This window comes from Brachyistius frenatus, unplaced genomic scaffold (genome assembly GCF_029030835.1).
Source record: "Brachyistius frenatus isolate BFR_SWC_R1_liver_20210118 unplaced genomic scaffold, ASM2903083v1 Contig_164, whole genome shotgun sequence".
NCBI lineage: Eukaryota > Metazoa > Chordata > Actinopteri > Embiotocidae > Brachyistius > Brachyistius frenatus.
Genome location: NW_027210763.1, coordinates 191,090 through 211,030, shown reverse-complemented (window position 1 = coordinate 211,030; position 19,941 = coordinate 191,090). Strand labels below are relative to the sequence as shown.

At 41.0% G+C, this 19,941-nt stretch overlaps 1 protein-coding gene across 1 annotated transcript in view; it reads right to left on the bottom strand.

Annotated features, from left to right (window-relative positions):
• The window catches only part of il34 (interleukin 34), a 29,413-nt gene extending 10,213 nt beyond the window's left edge, over positions 1 to 19,200 (bottom strand). Inside the window, exons 1-2 of the mRNA XM_069716909.1 lie at positions 19,052 to 19,200; positions 13,160 to 13,453 (exon numbers count right to left, since the gene is read on the bottom strand). Coding sequence (XP_069573010.1) covers positions 13,160 to 13,196 — 37 coding nt within the window. The 5' untranslated portion in view covers positions 13,197 to 13,453; positions 19,052 to 19,200. The remainder of the gene's footprint in view (positions 1 to 13,159; positions 13,454 to 19,051) is intronic.
• Between the last annotated feature and the right edge of the window lie 741 nt (positions 19,201 to 19,941).

Here is a 19,941-nt window from a genome sequence, read left to right as displayed (position 1 = left end):
CTGTATTCAAATGTGTGTTTAGAGTTTAAGATAATTAATGATGTTGCTCGTAAACCGCTGAGGAGGTTTGTTTGTTTCCGCTCCGAGCAAATGAGTCCAGCCTCGGGGAAACTGTAGCTCTGCTTTTGCATCAGCTTTTTATTCTTCAGCTTTTAATAAATAGAAGAAGCTCCACGTCAGTCTAAAAACCTGCAGAGATTTCTACATCTTTTCCTGTGAAGACATCAATTTGAAATAACCAGACTTGTCAGCGTGAGTTTGACAACTTAATATTAATATTTTGGTTTCCATTTGTCCTTGTGGAGTGTGTGTCTGCGGTGTGTCTGCATGAGTGTCGTGCACTGTTTGTACATATCGTAGGCTTTATCCTGTGTACTACAGATGGAAATCAGCTACAGTAGTGGCTAAATCTGGTACAAAGCCTCTTTTATAATCTATTTTTAACATCTTCATTGTTCTAGATAAATGTAATAAACTAAACTAAACTAAACTCATTTAAGACAGCAGACGCCCGCATGATGTTGTCTTAATGTGACCTCTGACCAGGTCCACAGGGTTTCCTTAACATTCATCACGCACATAGTTTGGACTTCCAGTGGTTGGTCCCCACCACTTTCTTATCCATGACATCATGCAGGTTGTAAAAGAATGCGAGCTCTGATTGGTTGCGGACTAACGTGTAGTTTGTTTTGTATTTACAACAATTTATGACTCACCTCATCTGACACAGAGCGCATCTTAACAGACAAAAGCCGACTTAGGAGTCAGCAAACATACTGGAGACCAAAAATACTTCTCGAAATACTGTTTTTCTTTATCATTCATCTTATTTTTCTAATCTCAACAAGTACAACGACTGGATGAGACGTTTGGAGAAAACCTTCCTTCACACTCGCCTACAAACCCCAGAGGCTGCGTTCAACAAACACCAGAAAGTGCTGTCAACTTGACCTTAAAAACTAAAGCGCCAGGAATACCACTTAAGAAATGATTTAGGATAGGTCTGAGAGCTGCTGACAGCAAGCGACAGGCAAGATGAAGAGTCTAAATGACCCCTCTGCTAACGGTAACTCTTTTATAGTCTGTCAACACACCTCTTTTTGTGGGGGGTCAGTCCTTAAAATACTCAAAACCAGCCGACCTACAAACAAGTCTACTACTAACAAGAGACCATGCTAGCAGCTTTATGAATATTCAAAGAATGGAAGAAAGTCCCAAAAGGCCCCCCAGAAAAGCTCTGCGAAGGCTCTACTACACTTTACTTGAGACGGTTAACCAAAAGATATATTTCCCGAACCAAACGTTGAGTTGTCAAAGTCTTTACTGTTTTTATTGTAAAACTATAAAACTATTCTTTTAAAGCAATTCACATAAAAGCATAAATATTATCTTTGAGGCAAAAAGCCTAAAATTGTGAGATTTATGTGCCTCCAGATTTTACACAATGCACAACATTCCCAATCCAGACTGACGGATCACTACAGTTGTTTTGATGGTTAGTCAATCCATCTGATAGATGTTGAAGACAATTTACTGGGTACGTGGCAACTAATACTTCCTGGTGCCAATAAAGGAAAAGCTAAAGCCATGAAAATCTTTAGAATTCACCCGCTGGGCACCTTGAATATTTATACCAAATTTAACGAAGGTCCATCCTGTGGTTGTTGATTGACCGACCGACCGACCGTAAAATTCCTGTAGACGTGAAGGAACGCGTTCCTCTGTACTTCTCCAACAATCCCACAATTTTAATTCAATTAAATTTGATTTATTGTGTAAAATTACAGTGGAACTTGGTCTTGATACACTTTGCAAACAAAACAAAAAAACAACCCCATTAAAATATCAACGGATCGAAAAAGAAAACGAACAGCAAAGGAGCTAAAAATTACTATAAACACCAAAAATTGTCAAAATTAAAATAAATTTGAAGGCGGTGAAGTCGTTCAGGTATAGCTTGGCCTAGTTTTAGCAAAACGAAAGGTTTAAAGTTTAGTCGTGAAGGTTGAGAGCGAGTCGACCTCTCGAACCGCAGCAGATGGAGGAGCCTATTAACTGGAGGTCAAGCCTCCCAATTGTAGTCCTGGAAACTCCCGGAACCACAAACACTTTGCCAGTAGAGAGAGATCTGTTGGGATAATATGGTACCAGCAGATCTCTGATGTTCTATAAGAAGCCATATAGTAAAGATAAATTGGGGGGAAAATATGCTTTCCCTTGCCAGCTCCTGTCAGCACTCCTGCAGCATCACTGCAGTGATAAATGCACGGATTCATTTCTCCACAAGATGGTTATGATCATTGGAGATTTGAGGATAAATTCTGGCGGTAGAGTTTCCTCAGTGGTACCGAAGTACGACAACTTTTTTGATTTCTGTGAGTTTAGAAGTAAACAATTACTTGTCTAGATCCATTAAAAGGATTAAAAAGAGACACACTTAGAATAAGCATCAAAAGTTGTGAGTTAAAAATTTAAACGTGTTTAATTGATACCAAAGGCTAAACGCTGCCTTGTCTCGGTTGGGTTTGGTAGATGTCTGTCTATAAGAAGCTATTATAGTTTATTTAGCATGTAATATATGTTTGGATCATTACATAAAGTGAGAAAAGGATCGTAAAAAGAAGGCTTCTGTGGTTTTATGGATTTCAACCGCGACCACCTCTCTGAGGCTCCAACAGCGTCACACTGCTTTCTGCTGCTGTAAGTGAACTTTTATTTGAACAAAAAAAGAGCTGCTGTCCTTTTTTCTGGATACGACTTGTGTAACAGCGTGAGGTTGCTCGTCAGGAAAACATCAAAAGCTGTTTTATTGCACCCTGAATGAACGGCCACAGCTCATGTGTTTCTACCAGAGATGGTTGAATTTCTACAGACATATTTATCGACTGCCTTTGTTCTTCTGTAAAAAAAACAAATTCCCAGTAAAACACATGCAGGTGCTTTGAGGACTTCAATCAGGATGACGGTCAGCTCAACATCTCTTTGGCTGTTTCTCTGACTTATTTGAACTTATCCCCTGCTCTGCTAACCAATCATCATGCTGTCAGTAATATAGACCCTTTTCCAAAAGAATTTTTTTTTTTTTCTGTTATTCGTCCTCAAAAATATTACAATGCATTCTGGGAGGCTCCTCCATCACATTGATTCATGCCTTTGACCTGCAGATGGTCAGCAGTGTTTTTGGACTAATTGCATGTCCATCTCAAACAGCGACTGGGTCAGACACTTGGAAAAAGTCACTCGATGCTGCCCTCAGAGGTCCTATCCATAAACCTTGAGACACTTTGAGGACGGGCAGACAGCTCGACAGTTGAAACGTCCACAGCTGGAGTTATTTTGATCATCAATACCTAATCGAAAACTTCAGACATCAGAAATGTGTACGCAATAATACGATTTATTACAATTCTGTTATTTTGTCATGAGTTCATATAGTTTAGAAACTTCATTATCATTATTGCTGCCTTTAAATGGAACTCGTGAGCTGGTGGTCACAACATGGGAAGTCGTGTGTTCAGGTAGTTAAGCCATGAACTCACTGCTGCTCGTAGACGTAGAACACCTCGTTATCTAGAAGCCACAAAAGGCTAACAATTTAGCAAGGTAGCAGGCAGGTAATGTCCGTATACGCAAAGGCTCAATGACGATCGGGTCAAAGAAGGAGGTCATGTAATGGAAGTCTGAGTATTGAGGAGGTCAGAGGTTGTTGCATGATTCAATGCCAGGATGTCTACCTCGGAGAGTCCGGGAGGAAGAGAAGGTCACTTATATACTGTCAAACATTCAAACTTTAACTACTTATTTTAACCCCAAACTGTGATATTTTCCTATTTTTAATCAACTATTTTCTTCCAATACACATCCACGTGTTTTGTTTTTAGATCACCAAACCAAAGGCACCTTACTTTGCAGACCCAGATAACACATTGGCTACTTTCACTTCTTCAATTAACTATTTAAGGAGTTTGGATGGTGGAGCGATAGTGTATTTACACCATGAGAAGTTAAAATACAGTTATGATAATATTAAAATACCATCCATACATAGCTCAGGCCAACAAAAGTCTTTCTGTTCGTACCATCTTGAGAGCCTTTCCCCATCTTGTACCCATTATCTTCTCTCCTTGAACCCACTATGTGTCTGTGGGACTACAGGAATGTTCAAATTTATTCGGACGGTGTAAGTTTCACTTTACTTTTGTGTCTTTTTGGTTCTGAACCCTGAGTCGAGGAAGCATGAGTCCTACATAGTGATCACTGACACTGATAAAATTTAAAAAAAAATAAAATCAAATAATAGCATCATGTACTGTAGTTTTCCAGCTGATATTGTCCGGTTGCCTCTCAATTCTCCCTCACATAAATGTCATCCAGTCAGAGAGGCATTTTAACAAGTAAAAGATCTATGATTTACAGTGAAAATGTGCCAATAACATGCAGGTTCTTCTCAGAGGGTCAAAGACAGTCACCCTCTCAAAGAAGGGATGAAGTTGTTGTTCAAAAGGACATGAGAAGCAACCTGGGTTTAACAAATGCTTCGTTTGTTAGCATTTAAGTTCATGAAGTCTGACAGATAAATTAAATCAAACTTAATCAAATTCATTTTCTTAAATCCTTTTTACCTGTTAAAGGCTGACTGATAAAAGACTTCTTACACCTGCAGCTTTTTATACTGAGAAAATTCCACAGTAGAAATTACATTCTACTCCAAATATTAGGAACAGAGAGACTGTCTAAAATATTGATCCAGGACCAGATGAATTACTTAGGAAGCTTTAGCAGAAAGAGCTCCTCAGAGCTATGCAGTTGCTTTTCCTACAACTCTGTCCAACAGATCCCATGAAGATTGCATTAAATCTGCCACACGAAAAGATTTATATGGTCTATTTTTCCATTCAGCCCAAAAACATTGAAGCATGGTAACGTTCACACCAGTAACCAACAACAGATCAGTGAAGCCGATTTAAATGAACAACTTTACAACTGCTACAGACTTCACATTGGTAAATCGGTGGTTAATGAAAAGACAAAGATGTAGTGTGAAGTTTGGTACCAAGTTAATGACAAAATTCTGAAAACTAAAAATTCAGCCAAATGAACACAAAAAAAAAACTACCATTTGTAGAAAAAAAACATCGAGAACGATGTCAATCCTTTTACATTTGAGCTGGATGATCAAGGAAAGGTTAGATAACCAAAAAAGGCAGGATGTACAACGGCTGGCGTCTGTTGTCGCAATGCCTCACACACATTGTTCACAAAGGCGAACGGTATCTTTCGGCTAACGTAGCGTTATACATTACATTGTATAAAAGGAACCACATGGCTTCTTGAATCTGTGTCTGTCTGTGTGTGTGTGTGTGTGTGTGTGTGTGTGTGTGTGTGTGTGTGTGTGTGTGTGTGTGTGTGTGTGTGTGTGTGTGTGTGTGTGTGTGTGTGTGTGTGTGTGTGTGTGTGTGTGTGTGTGTGTGTGTGTGTGTGTGTGTGTGTGAGAAAACAGATACGGGGAGGTGAGTGAAAAGTGCTGCTGCACCATCTGGAACTTTGGGAAAAAAAGACCTTCAGCCAACTCGTTACTGTAAGATGAAGCATGCAGAAGTCACAAGTGGAACGATGGCTGTGACTTTGATTTGAATAGTTGACAGCTGCATCCCTGAAACTGTATTTAATTTAGTATATCTGATAACTGACATCCCATCCAGGTATTTTGATTTGCACACATTTCTTGCACAGTAAGATTCTTCATATTAAACTTCCTGTCTGTCAAAGTGCCCCTTCACTGCAGAGGTAAAAGATTCACATGCTCCATAAAGTGTGCTTCAAGTGTGTTTCTGTATTTGAGCTGGCGTGTCAACACATGTCTCTCCGTATGGGACTGGATGTGTGACATTATTTTTAGTTTACGTTAGAGTTGTTGTCAGTTCATTTTCAGAGTCTGTGTCACTCCGTTGGATCAGATTACACCGTGAACACACAGCCGTTGGCCAAAAACAGGTTTTTCTTAGCGCAGCAGAAACCCAACATGGATTACACAACACGATGCAACCAGTGCGCTGCAGCCTGCAGTTAATAGCCTCTGTTAACTACTCATAATTAGACCATTAAGGTGACTAATACCATAATGTACCTTGTTACCACAATCATTTCTGCACATCTGCCAACAATCACAGAGTTGCACCAGATGGTGTTTAAAGCAAATTCTAACAATCATTTAACATGTTCAACATTGTAATTTTGTATGCTAGCATGCTAACACTGGATAAATAGCATAAAACACAAAGTATAGCAGAGGGTGATGAGTTTTGAAGACATTTGTTCATAAACTGATGAAAAGTTATTGGTGTGTACCAAGTTTCATGGCAATCAACTGAATAGTTTTTAAAACATTTCATTGAAAACCCAAAAAGTCAACCGGGCACGGTGGCAGTAGAGGAAAGGTAAGGGAATCACGAAAATCAGTGCAACTCATGCTCTTAGGACCATAAATGGCTGTACCAAATCTAGTGGCTATCCGCCCAATAGTTGGTGAAATATTTCCGTTTGGAGCAAAGTGGTTGATTGACCAGTAAAATAAAACACTAATTCTGTAGAGTCACACTGCATTAGTTTAAAAGTTACTGCAAACTGTCCTCAATAATTCTAAATTAGTTTTTATTTACTGTACATCACCTCCAACACTTATAACCATGTCCTACAAACGTTTTGGTAGCTTTTGGCCACCGAGGCACCCCGTCGGAAAACTTCCATCTATAATATGTCCGGTTAGACGGGCGGTGTGTTTGGTGTTTACCAAACTGCGTGGTACTATATTGCACACGAGAAGACTGGAGAGGCTGCTAGCCTAAAAGAAAACTGCTCTACAGCATTCAAATGCAGAGGAAGCCACAGAAACCACAACAATTGCCATGTGTGGTTCTACAGTGTTGGACATCTGAGTGCAGCCATTCGTCTGTTAGCACTTCTTTGTACTAATGTCTTCCATGCGTTCAGCTGCAGAGAAAGTGTATTGACAGATGGAGGGTAATGTCCTCGTTGGAACCAGATCAAATAGCTGAAACATGGAGACTTTTACCCAGAATATCCAGAAACATATCTCTTTGCCTTTTGTTTTCTTTATCAACCTACAGTAACTCCTGCAGCACCAATGGATGTGCTGCATTGTTTTTGCCATGACAGGAAGGTAAAGTTTATATACTGCAAATACTGTACATCCAGTGATAATGACATAGAGCAGTCTTCTAAAGAAAGATCAAAATGCAAAATCTATGGTTTTATGCTTTTTCCTGCGTTACAATTATACAGAATGTTGTCCAATGTGCAATATATGAACATATTGATACACACAATTTTTTATTTGATTTGCCTAATATGCCAATTTTGAAAGTGTTGTTGTATTTTTACACCTGCATTTATTTTGATTTTCCTGCTACACGTGTGCTACAGGTTTACGACGTCACTTTTCTGGGCTTATCTGCACACAAACATACAAAAACAAAAACAACAAAAAAACAAAATCCATTGCTCTATAACAACCAGAAGAAGACATGTTTTTTTTAGTTGAAGTAAATCTGCTGAGACAGCTGAAGATGTTCAAAGAAAACCCTTTAAACAGCACCCTCAACATATTAAGCAACAGTAGTTTGGTATCAAACAATCTGGAAACAGGTGGCAACGTTTGATGTTGGATGATGCAACTTACACTAACATCTACCAGCACCCGGAGTTAAATCATGCTTCCACAAGTCTCACACACAGAGAAACCCCGAGATGAAGCCAAACACATGAACTCAAGAAGAATCTGAATCAATCGCAGACGCAAACAACTTCACTTCATGATCCCTGTTGTTAACACTTCTGATGAAAATGTTTACAAAGCAAACAATTGTATTCCCGCTCATCGAGTTCGGAACTGTTGCACAGCTGGATCCCATCGCTGCACGTGTCAAGGAGGACGGAGGAAATGGTGCCAGACAGGCGTCCTGGACATCACGGCAACGACGGATAACGACAGACAAACACTTTCACGTAACAAGCAGAAAAGAGTTTCCTTGTTTGCATGTGTTTGGACAGTGGCAGGAAGACTTTCAGAACAAAGAGGGAGAGCGTTTTAAATCTGAGAAAGGCACGAGGAAGAGGCAGAGCTGGACCGAGGACTTTCTGCTTCGAGACGTAGAGAACAGGAACGTGACACGTGAGCAGAATCGAGCGACACGAGGCGTCGTAGTATTTTAGTACACAGGTGCTACGGTAGAGAGCGAGTAGTAGTAGTCAACCCGGTATCACGGCAAAGCGTGAAATAGACACGCCAGTTCACTACAGCATAACGTGAGATGGCCACACGTTGGCCCCTCTAGGCGTGACAGTTTCACGCTTTTGCGAGGGTGAAACTGGAGATGCACGTAAAAGTAATCATCTGGACATTTTTTGGGTGATATTAGGAGGCAGGATGTGTTGCGTGGTGGCACGAATCAGAGACAGCTGTGCGAGAGGAAGAGGTTCAAATCCAGGAGGTGACAATATTGTTCTTGAATTGTTTTTTGTTTCCAAACCACAACCATGTTGTTTCTGCTCTAACCCTAACCATGTGCATATTTAGTAACTCCAACCATGTGTTTTTCCTAAAAGTTTCATTGTCATGTAAATCACATGGTTGTTTGCGTGCCCAAGGTTTAATTTTTGTCCACTACTGGAAAGCGTGAAACTGCCACGCCTAGAGAGGCCAAATCTCCAGTTTCGCTGTTTCACGTTTCACCGTGATGTTGTCGTAGTAAGAGGTAAATGTTACGGTGGTGTTCTTATCCAATCCAACTTATAAATAGGTGGAATGGTAACCGCTTGCTTTATTATAAACTAACAATTTATTGATGAAATTAAGAAGACAAAATCATCAGCCTGTTCTGTGAAACAAACATCTTCTGAATGTACTTTGAATCACTTCAGGATGGTTTAAATAAATGTCAGAGACTTACTCATGTCACCACAAAATAAAACATGCAGTGCCGTGTTTGCTTTCATATTTACACTTATTTATGCATTCAGCGCGGACGACTAGAATTTCAAAACGCACGGTACCCACGAGTGGACATTTGCGAGCCACAGATTCCTGACACTTCTGACACGTCTGCGTTACATATTACCATAACAAAGCATAACTGTCAGGCTGCACTGATCTCAAAACTTCAAGCACACAAACACACACGGCCAGATTAACGGAGACAGAGGCGCCTTGGCGTGAGGAACGGCTCCAACCCTCCCTGAAGTTAAGTATGGAGCATTACATTACAAACAATGTATGTGAAGATGTATATCAGCATTTCTGCTGCTGCAGGTTCAGATGAAGCTCAGTTCAACTACTTGTTGTGATGTTTAACACTACAGCCATTCGAATCAATTGTATTTACAGTGACCCCTCGCTATAACGCGGTTCACCTTTCACGGTCTCGCTGCTTCACGGATTTGCATCGTGCATTGAAATCACATTACGACTATATGTAACGTAGATATATTTAATGTCCAGTTCTATCTATTTCAATTGTAAAATAAAGGTTACTACTTCACGGATTTCGCCTATCACGGTTTCTATTTGGAACGTAACCCCCGCGAAAAACCAGGGTTCACTGTACATCATATTTTACGTATCGAGCACACGATATGTTTTTTAAATCTGCTAATCTTACCTGCCCTGACTGCTTTAAAACATCTTAATAACCAGAATTTTTCCTCTTCTTGCGCTCGGCGGCCCTTCTGCCTTTTCTCCTCCATGTCGATTGTTCCCTGTCACACTGATGGCTGACTTCTGTCCCTTCAACCTTCCTTCTAGAAAAAACCCTAACCCTAACCCTTACATTTTATCCTTTAATTCACACATGTGGCTGACCACAAAGACAGCCATGAGTGTTCTCTTATCATGACAAGTCATAAAATGAGTTTGCAAAGCTTAAACCTGTAATTGACATTGCCTGCGTCATTTATTCTATATATTTTGTTTTTGGCGACATTAGCCTGCATATGTTCAACAGAAGAATTCTCTATGCACAGCACTGTATATTCTAACACGTCTCCAGACATCTGACGCAAATACCCAACAGATGCCCAAAAGCCTTTTCTAATAAACTTACAGTTGTCTTGAATCTTCCAATCAATCATCTGCAAAGTGAATGAATTACAACGTGCCTGCATATTTTCCACTTTGATCCTGAGACCCCGAAGAATTTGGCAAAATATTACAGAAACGTGCAGGTAATCAAATTTACCAGGCGAAATTATCCACATGGTGTCGTGGATTCAGACTTTGCATTTAGCACAAGTGTAAAAAAAAAAATCCTTCCACATTTCTGTCAAGATAAAACCATTTAAATGTTTTATATAGCTGGAGTTTTCAGTGTTGCAGTAAAGTTGAAGTTATTGCAGTTGGACAGCTTCGGTTTAAAGGGAGTATCCTCATATTAGGGAGCGAAGGGGACACAGCCCTCCCCTTCCATGAAATGTGGAAATCCTGAGTTCAATCCCTACTTAATCCCCACAGCGAACACTCTTCTCCTCCGGTGTGTCAGGCTGCTTTTACAGCCAGCGATTATGAGGACAGTTAATTAATCACACGGCTGTCGGGGCAGATGAAAGCTCAACACGTCGGCCTTTGGGTCGAAGAAACGTCTGCAGGTGGTGCACATAAAACCGCAGGTAACAACGGGGTGCAGAGGGACCATCCAGGTCAATGTGCTCAAAGGACGTGATGGGCATTTAGCGAAAGAAGGTTTCTGCATCTGCAACTGTATAAATTTAGACATTATTCAGTCTCAGTTGGTTTTTCACGTGAGGATAAACACACGCGACTCACTGGGAGAAATTATTCAAGTCATCATTTTTAACCTTTAAAGCACACAAGGGAGTTTTCCTGAAGGTAAGAATGGATGGGACAGTTGCTCTTAAGGGGTTGACAAGAACACTTCAGGGTGAAAATGCAAATTGGTGTCGACATCCCGGCATCCTCAGGCAGTCTGTCATTTAAATGGTCCAGCAGTGGAGCTGAAGACAGGTGAGGTTAGCCTGCGGTCATCTGTCATCTCAATGAATCCCTCCAGCTGCTTTTGACTTTAAGGTCTTGGTAACCTGCTGGGATGAAGAAAACGTCCTCACTGTCAGAACTAGTCTGCTGTAGTGGACGGGAACGCCCACGGCTTTCATAGACGATGAATAGACAACAAGTAGTACCGACCCAGAGATCTGATTGGTCAACTGTACATTTCAGAAAATGCTCATCACTAGAAATATCACTTCACCTTCTCAATGGAAATATATAATTGGAATTGAATTTCTTATAATATGTAATATAATGTAGTTTCTACTTGTTATAGGTCTATTAAATGACCCATTTGGCAAAATTGAGTCTCTTTTGGTCCTTTTTTTGTCCTTCTGAGCACCCGTACCATAACACCATGGGTAGTCGCGCACTTAAAATCCCAGCGGCGGCTAGCTGGACCGGTTTGGTTTTAAAATCTTGGGTTAAAATCTTAAAACCACAAGTCCTTCGATATCTTTTTTTCATCAGATATCTTAGTTACACCCAGACTGAGCTAGCTGAGCAGTTTAGTGTTTCTATGTGCTGTATTTATTCAGTTTGAGTGAACATTAAAACAGACTACATCTCTCTGTTGCTAGGAGTCATCGCTAAGGGTCGCCTACTTCCTGGAGTAGTAATCATTACATAAGAGTCTACTGAGGTGACTTGATTGTTTCGCAGTTGTTAGCACACGTGTGTCTCACCAATGTATCATTTATCAATAATAAATATAACGGATTTCAGCATTCATCAGATCTTTGAGAAACTAATCAGCACATTGATTGATAATTAAAAACAATCGTGACTTTCAGCCCAAATCAGATTTGTTTACAATATTCTCTTCTATTAGTATTTATATTTTTAATGAAGTCCCTTTTTGTACATTTTATTTTTCTCTTTACACTTAATATTTTGATGTGATTGTTCTTGTGTTATTTTGCACTTTTTCATTTCAATATTTCCTAAATGTATTATTGTAATTTGCGTATAAGGTGATGTTTACACTATAAATAAAACTGAATTGAATTAAAATTGAATTGCTAGCCCACAAGCCTTTTGAGCCAACAACCTGTACAGACTGAAAATAACAGATCAAAATCAGGTCATTTTAGTGGCAATCAAAACACTGAGTGCATTTCACAGGGACTGACTCAGAACTTACAGCCAATCAAAACGTTTGAAACTTGAATCCAGTGCAGCAGAAACCAAATAAAGTGTTCATTGTAATGCGCCAAACTTCAAGTGTGTTTACAGAACAACAAAACTGCAGCTGCCAAGTCGGATTCCAGAAACAGCTGGTTGGAGACAAGACGGTCACGTAACACAAACCCTGTCACATCCTGTCAAACTGAACCCAAACTGTAGTTGTAGAATTGTAAATGCTGCTCTGACCAGTTTAAAACTGTTATTTTGCATCGCCCCAAAAAGCTCGCTGCCGGTCGTGCAAAACGTAACGAAGTTAACGCTCATCAGAGGCAGCGTGCACGCAGGACTTGAGCTGCAGGAGTGTAGAGACAGTCTTCAAATAAAAAGGCTGCAAACTGAACACTCACACACACACACACACACACACACACACACACACACACACACACACACACACACACACACACACACACACACACACACACACACACACACACACACACACACACACATCTCTGGCTGCAGAGTTTCACTCAAACTTCCTACTAAGATGTTTTTAATCAACCGTACTCCTCCTGACTGGTATTAATAGATTTAAAGGATAGAAACCATATTTTTTCTGAAAGATTAGTGTCAATAAAAAAAACATCACAGCATAAGAAAAACATGCAATAGTTGATTCAAATTCACCTCGCTGCGTATATTTATGACCAATGTCAACATCCTGGGTGGCGTATTGGCTCACCACTGAATGAGAAATGAACCTTCAACCTTCGGCTGGTTTATGACGTGACATGAAGGCAAGGCCCAGTGAGTACGAGAGAAAGTAAAAGAAACACACACACACACACACACACACACACACACACACACACACACACACACACACACACACACACACACACACACACACACACACACACACACACACACAAACATGCAGGTGTGGCTTACCTCCCAGCAGGCAGACTGAGGCGGATGTTTGCACCATACTCCTTGGATTCAGTCCTCAGCTCCACGGTGCTTTAAACGCAGCACAGCGTGTATATGCAAATACACAGACGAGGCACGCGCACACACACACACACACACACACACACACACACTGGTGTCTGAAATTCTTCCGTGTGTGTGCGTTCGGTGGGACACACATGGGTCGCCCGGCTTTTAGGTCTTCATTGCGTCGCCGAGCATCTCTCGGGGAGACGGAGATGGAGACGGGTCCTGGAGTTTATGGCTGCTGATGGTCTGAAAACAAGAGACAACAGTCAAAGAGGCATCTGTAGAAAATATCACGGCAATGCACCAGTAGCTGTTAAAATATTTCAAATTAGGACTAAGTTGTGGATATGCATTAAGATGTACGGCCTTTAAAGGGCCAAATTCTGTAATCGATTGGAGCCAGAGGGCTTTTTGTAGCCCTCAGAGTCTGCACTGCATTTAAGTAGACCACATGCTAGATATCTCACAACGTTTATGACAGTGAAATATGATTTGTGGATCCACCCTGTGATTTGGATCGACTCCAAAAATTGAATGAATTCTTCTTCGGCCCACATTATACACTCTTCCACCAAGTTTCATAACAAAACGGCCGGTACATTTTTTTTATAATCCAAAATCCTCCACGGCAGATGTAATAAAGGCAATAAGGTAGATAGATAGATAGATAGATAGATAGATAGACAGACAGACAGACAGACAGACAGACAGACAGACAGACAGACAGACAGACAGACAGACAGACAGACAGATAGATAGATAGATAGATAGATAGATAGATAGATAGATAGATAGATAGATAGATAGATAGATAGATAGATAGATAGATACTTTATTAATCCCACAAGGGGACATTTTTTCCACTACAGCAGCATTATAGATACAGGAAAGCAATAAAACAACAGTAAAATATTAAATATAAAAATGCACAGTATATACAATAAATAGAATAAAATAAAATAGAATAATTAAATTAAATTAAAACTAACTAAACAACATTGCAAAGATTTAAACAAAATGACCGATGAAGAGCGAAGAAAAGAACGAGACGTGAAACTTCAGGCCGAACCCAAAACAGACATCTGAGGCAAACCGACTTCGTGATCCAGGAAGAGCTAACAGCCAATCCTCTCTCTCTAACAAACTGAAGGTCCTGTGTTCAGTAATAATATCAAATAATATCGCTTCCAACTCGCGCTGCAGCATCCGACTCCGACAAAGTCTGCAATCAAGTTTTAATCGGAAGAAGAAAAAAATTATTATTTTTTTTTTTTTAACTTTTACTGGGAAATCAATCACCTTCAAGTGTTGTATTCTTTTCGATAAATTGCTTTCGGGTTCAAAGGTCAGGTTTGTTTGATCAAGTTCACAGGTTGTTTGGTGAAACAGTTCTGTCTTCGTTCGTTTCAGGCAATATCTCCCGTTATGATGAAGTATGGGGAATAATGTGCAGCTCACCGCTAGTGATAAACATCTGCACAGAGGTTGTTGGAGTTGGATCAACAAGATGCCTCAGCCACTCAGGAATGAATAAAATATTAAAAATAAAGAAATGTCATGAGTTGATCACTTCCATGAGCTCTTAACAAAGGACAAAGGAATTACCTCAAATTTAGAGGGCATGCTGGAAAATTTAATTAAACCATCCTAAACTAATAAATATGGAGCTACGATATGTCTAATATTTTATAATAACTCTAAAATAAATAATTGCAGCAGTAAATTGTGGAAAATATGTCTATCACAATTTATTTTTATTTTTTTTATTAATTAGTAATGATACAAAATATGTATTTCTTCACTTTTTGGCTTCTTTAAAAGTCTACTTTTATTTGAAACACTTTGTATAACAAAGTCAGTTATTATTTAAGGACACCTTTTTAAAATTGTAACCTTTTATTTCATAATGTATATATTTTTATTAAAAAATGTCACTTTTTAATTTATAATTTGACTTCTAACGTCACATGGCCCTGCTGACAACCGCTACAAGGTTAGCCAGCTTGCACCTGACAGCTAGTCTAATGATAATGTCAATCTAATTCTGAATCAATAATAATAATAATAACAAATAGACTGTTGTGAGGCTGGATTATTATTCAGCATTAGAAAAAGAAACATGTTAATGGCAGCAGCTAAATAATTAATTCAGTTACTTTTGCAGAATTTATATTCTGTCTGTAAACTTGCAGATTTACAGATTTAGGTGAATAATTTTGCCCAGAAAATGTCAGATAATTGGAGAAAATGTCCTGTAAAACTTTGAGTAGCTTATTTAAAATGTTAGTTTTGTCTAACATGTCTAGCGGCATAAAATAGAGAAAAAGCAGCAAATCCTCACATTGGAAAAACCGGACGGATTAGCATTTATTGAATTTCAAAGTAAAAGGTTAATAGGTACATTTTATGTACTATATTACATAATGGATTTAACGAGCTGGTAATTATGTTGTTGGTAGCAAGTACTTTATATGTGTGTGTGTGTGTGTGTGTGTGTGTGTGTGTGTGTGTGTGTGTGTGTGTGTGTGTGTGTGTGTGTGTGTGTGTGTGTGTGTGTGAGGGGGTTAAATTAGGACACTAACAGTGAATTACGGCACTCTTTAGAACTATTTATGTGTTTTATGGTTTTACAGCTTTGAATCACAGCGTTGTTAAACTACATGACACAAAAAAAACCCCACTCCGTAAATATATTTACATAAATTACAAAGGACATAATAATTCAAAGGAATAAGTATTCACCAACGAACACTTCGGGAAAGGATCTGTTTCGACCACAAACGTTACACCGGCCGTCTCAGTCGGCAAACAGCTTCCAGGTGCATTACCGCCACCTTGTGACGGGAGTGACGCATTACAACCAGGCGACCAGTCAAAACAGAACAGAGGGGAAAATAAGGAAGTGGCGTAGTCGACCTGTTGTGTTGCTTGTAATGACAACCTGAACGTTAAAGACACACACACACACACACACACACACACACACACACACACACACACACACACACACACACACACACACACACACACACACACACACACACACACACACACACCAGTAGAGGTAGAGGAGGCCATGCACGGTGCCATCAGGACCACCAGCTCCGCCATCCGAGCCAAAGACTTAAAGACGTGACGGTGAACACGAGCAGCTGTTAAGTTCATACGTACATTTACGTCCTCGCGTTATCGGAAAACGCCGGCGCACATCTGGATAGCAAGAGAACATCCACGCAGATGTTCATGACGAACGCACGGAGTTGACGAACGACGAGCAGCCGAAGACAAAGACGATCGACGTGACGAAGCCCGTTTCGTTTCACGCTGCTGACGAGGATGTCGTTCGGCCAGCGGTCCGTCGGGGAGCTTCGGTCGCGGCGGCGTCGTGTTCCAGAGCTTCTCCTCCCCGTCCGACCCCGCAGGGCAGAATCTGAGAAACATCCAGGGACAGGAAGGTCCTCAGGAACGTCCTCAGGAACGTCCTCAGGAACGTCCTCAGGAATGTCCTCAGGAATGTCCTCAGGAACGTCCTCAGGAACGTCCTCAGGAACGTCTCTGATGTGTGCTGTCGCTGGTGAAAGACATCGATCGGTCTCAAACTCCAAAAAAAACGAGGGCATATTATTATTTTTGTAATTCTTTCGTGCGCCGGTTTTTGAGTCACAGCGGCAGCGATGAAATTCAAAAGGTAAGAAACGTAAAGAAGTTTTCATCCCGACAAATAAAACCATTTCAACTACTTTTTTTCCGCGTCGTCCTTGTCGGGTTCGGGGAGTTTCATCGTACCAACAAATAACAGCTGCGTTTTTGGACACATTTTGATTGACAGTTTCTTCCATCCTTTTTTTTTGTTGGTCTTTATAAATGTTAACTGCAGTCTGAGGTTAAAAGGGTTCAAGAGGAGGGAACACATACGCGCATATAAAAGTTTAATAGGTAACAAAAGTCCAATTTTTGTCGGACAACGGGGGGTTCGTTGGTTGTTTTTTAACTCGACCTGTTGACGGGCCTTCGAGGACTCACTCGACCCCGAGGCGGGTCGCCACCTCCACTCGGGTTTAACGTGCTCGCTAACGGAGGCTTTAGGATGATTGATGACCCGGAGAGACGCGTGCAGCCGCCCGCTCGCCGTAAACACCAACGAACCCGTCAAAACTCGGATTCCAGCGGACAAATTTGAAGATGCCGGATCCAGATTTTTCCCAGATGTGAAGATGTGAATATATGAATATGTGAAGATGTGAAGATGTGAAGATGTGAAGATGTGAATATGTGAATATGTGAAGATGTGAAGATGTGAATATATGAAGATGTGAATATGTGAAGATGTGAATATATGAAGATGTGAAGATGTGAAGATATGAATATGTGAAGATGTGAAGATGTGAATATGTGAAGATGTGAAGATGTGAAGATGTGAATATATGAAGATATGAAGATGTGAAAATGTGAAGACGTGAAGACGTGAAGATGTGAAGATATGAAGATATGAAGATGTGAAGATGTGAAGATATGAAGATGTGAAGATATGAAGATGTGAAGATGTGAAGATGTGAATATGTGAATATGTGAAGATGTGAAGATGTGAAGATGTGAAGATGTGAAGACGTGAAGACGTGAAGATGTGAATATGTGAAGATGTGAAGATGTGAAGATATGAAGATATGAAGATATGAAGATATGAAGATATGCGTCTCACGTCGTGACCGAAGCTCGAAAAAACTCCTGAAAAAATACACGAAAAAAAAATCCTGCTCATCTTTAAGATGCCTTCAGGGCACGCTCAGAAAATGGACCGAGATGTTTGGATGTTGTCTCTCCAACAGCAGAAACACAAACACATACACCACAACCACAACCACAACAACAACAACAACAACAACAATGATGAGATATGAATCTATAGATGCAAACAGCTGGTCACGTGACAGCACAGACAGGAACCTGCATCAGCTTCATGACGCAAAATACAGTCCAAGTATGAGCCGAAATATGGAGGCTTTTTGTTTTATTTGCAGAGGCCCAAAACAAATGAGCGTGCAACTGAAATTCGGGTCAAATGCCCGAACTTGATTATTTTCTATTTTAAGAAGATCATTTCATGAAATCTTCTTCTTTGTTGTTGTTGTTGTTTCTTTTAGTAGATTTTTGAATCCAGCCAGCCCCTCGGTGTCCATCTAACTCGTCCCTCTCAGCGGTTCTGACACTTTTCTGACTTCTTCCTGAACTCGTGTCCGTCCTCCAACTCTCACGTTTCAGTGTTGAAACTGTCCGATACGTATGTCTATACAATACGCCCCCCTCCCCCCCCCCCCCCTCCTCCCCCACCCCGCTGGGAGAAATAACTCTCACCTATCGTTCACGATCTCTGACAGCTGCTTGCATAGCTGCGTTCAGGTTGAGCCGCGGAGTTTATTTAGTCTCCGGACCTCACTGTCACTTTTCCTCAGACAGAAACTAAATCAGGAAGGCTGTGTTGCAGGTTTAATATCCAACGCACCTGGCGAAAGTGAAAGTATCGCACGCGCGTTCACGTCAGGAGCACACCTGCGCGTCGAAAAAGGAAAGCGTGAGAGAATTTCAAGTTAAGAGCACACATGTCGTAGCTACTTCTATCTTTATGAGGCGAAGCAGAAGCAGAAGAAGAAGATGCGACTCTGTCTTTCATCATCACAACGAAAGGTCGAACCCCTAAAAACCGAGTCTGGACCCTCCGACAGCCCCATTTAAGGTTTACCAGAAAGTTCAGGACCCTCCAAATCTTCCTCACACATAACATGTAATACTCAAATTGATCCTCACAAATACACACAGACACACACATATATTCAGGTACACACGCACCTCCAACGTCCCTTCGCCCCGACACTCCCGGGATGGATAAAGTCCGTGTCCGCTGGGCTGGAGATGAGCCTCGTTAAAGTGAGAAAGACGCGGCGGGAATCCAACCGGAGACTGAAGCCTGCAGCTCAGCGTCATTAAGGGAAGTCCATCCCTGGTTCCGTCCATCCAAAGGGAGCTGTGGCGCGCCGTCTGCGTGTGCGTGCCGCCAAGTGCGCAACAGACTGGCAAGCAGCTGCCTCCAGTCAATTTTAAGTCGCGGGCGTAAATACGGCCTCCATGCCGCTTTTCAAAATAAAAGGGGACGATGCTCGCCGTACCCACGCCCCCCTCTGACAATTTCTTTTAATCTGAAATATACCGATACAACGAAAAGAGCGAGTTTTAATCGTTTCGATGGTTTAGAAATGTCCTATTTAGCGACTAGAGTTACAAAAACACTAAATTAGCATGTTTGAGTCTCTATTTATTGAACAATGATCCTAACCTTCACCTGCAAACCCAACCTCCCCCCTCCCCCTTCACACCCCCAGCATTGACTTTGACTGCGATGAATTTGCCATTTAACACTTGTTTCCATATAATCTTCACATGCCACTGACATCACAGCCTCTCAATCACATCTTATTACCCCCCTCCTCTTCCCCCCCGCATGTTGAAGGTGCCCCCCCCCCCCCCCCCCCCACCAAAAAAAGGCGCTGCTAAATGTGAATTTTACTTTGAAACGTAACCGGAACTGCTCTCAGTGCATCCAGTCTATTTTGAAGGTGCAGGTTAAATCGCGGAGGTGCTGCTTGCATGGCTCTCCTCCTCTTAACAGGTAACAGATGTCACCTGGACTCCCGCTTGGTCGTCCTCTGGTCCGCGGCGCATCTGTTTCCATTCACCTCCTG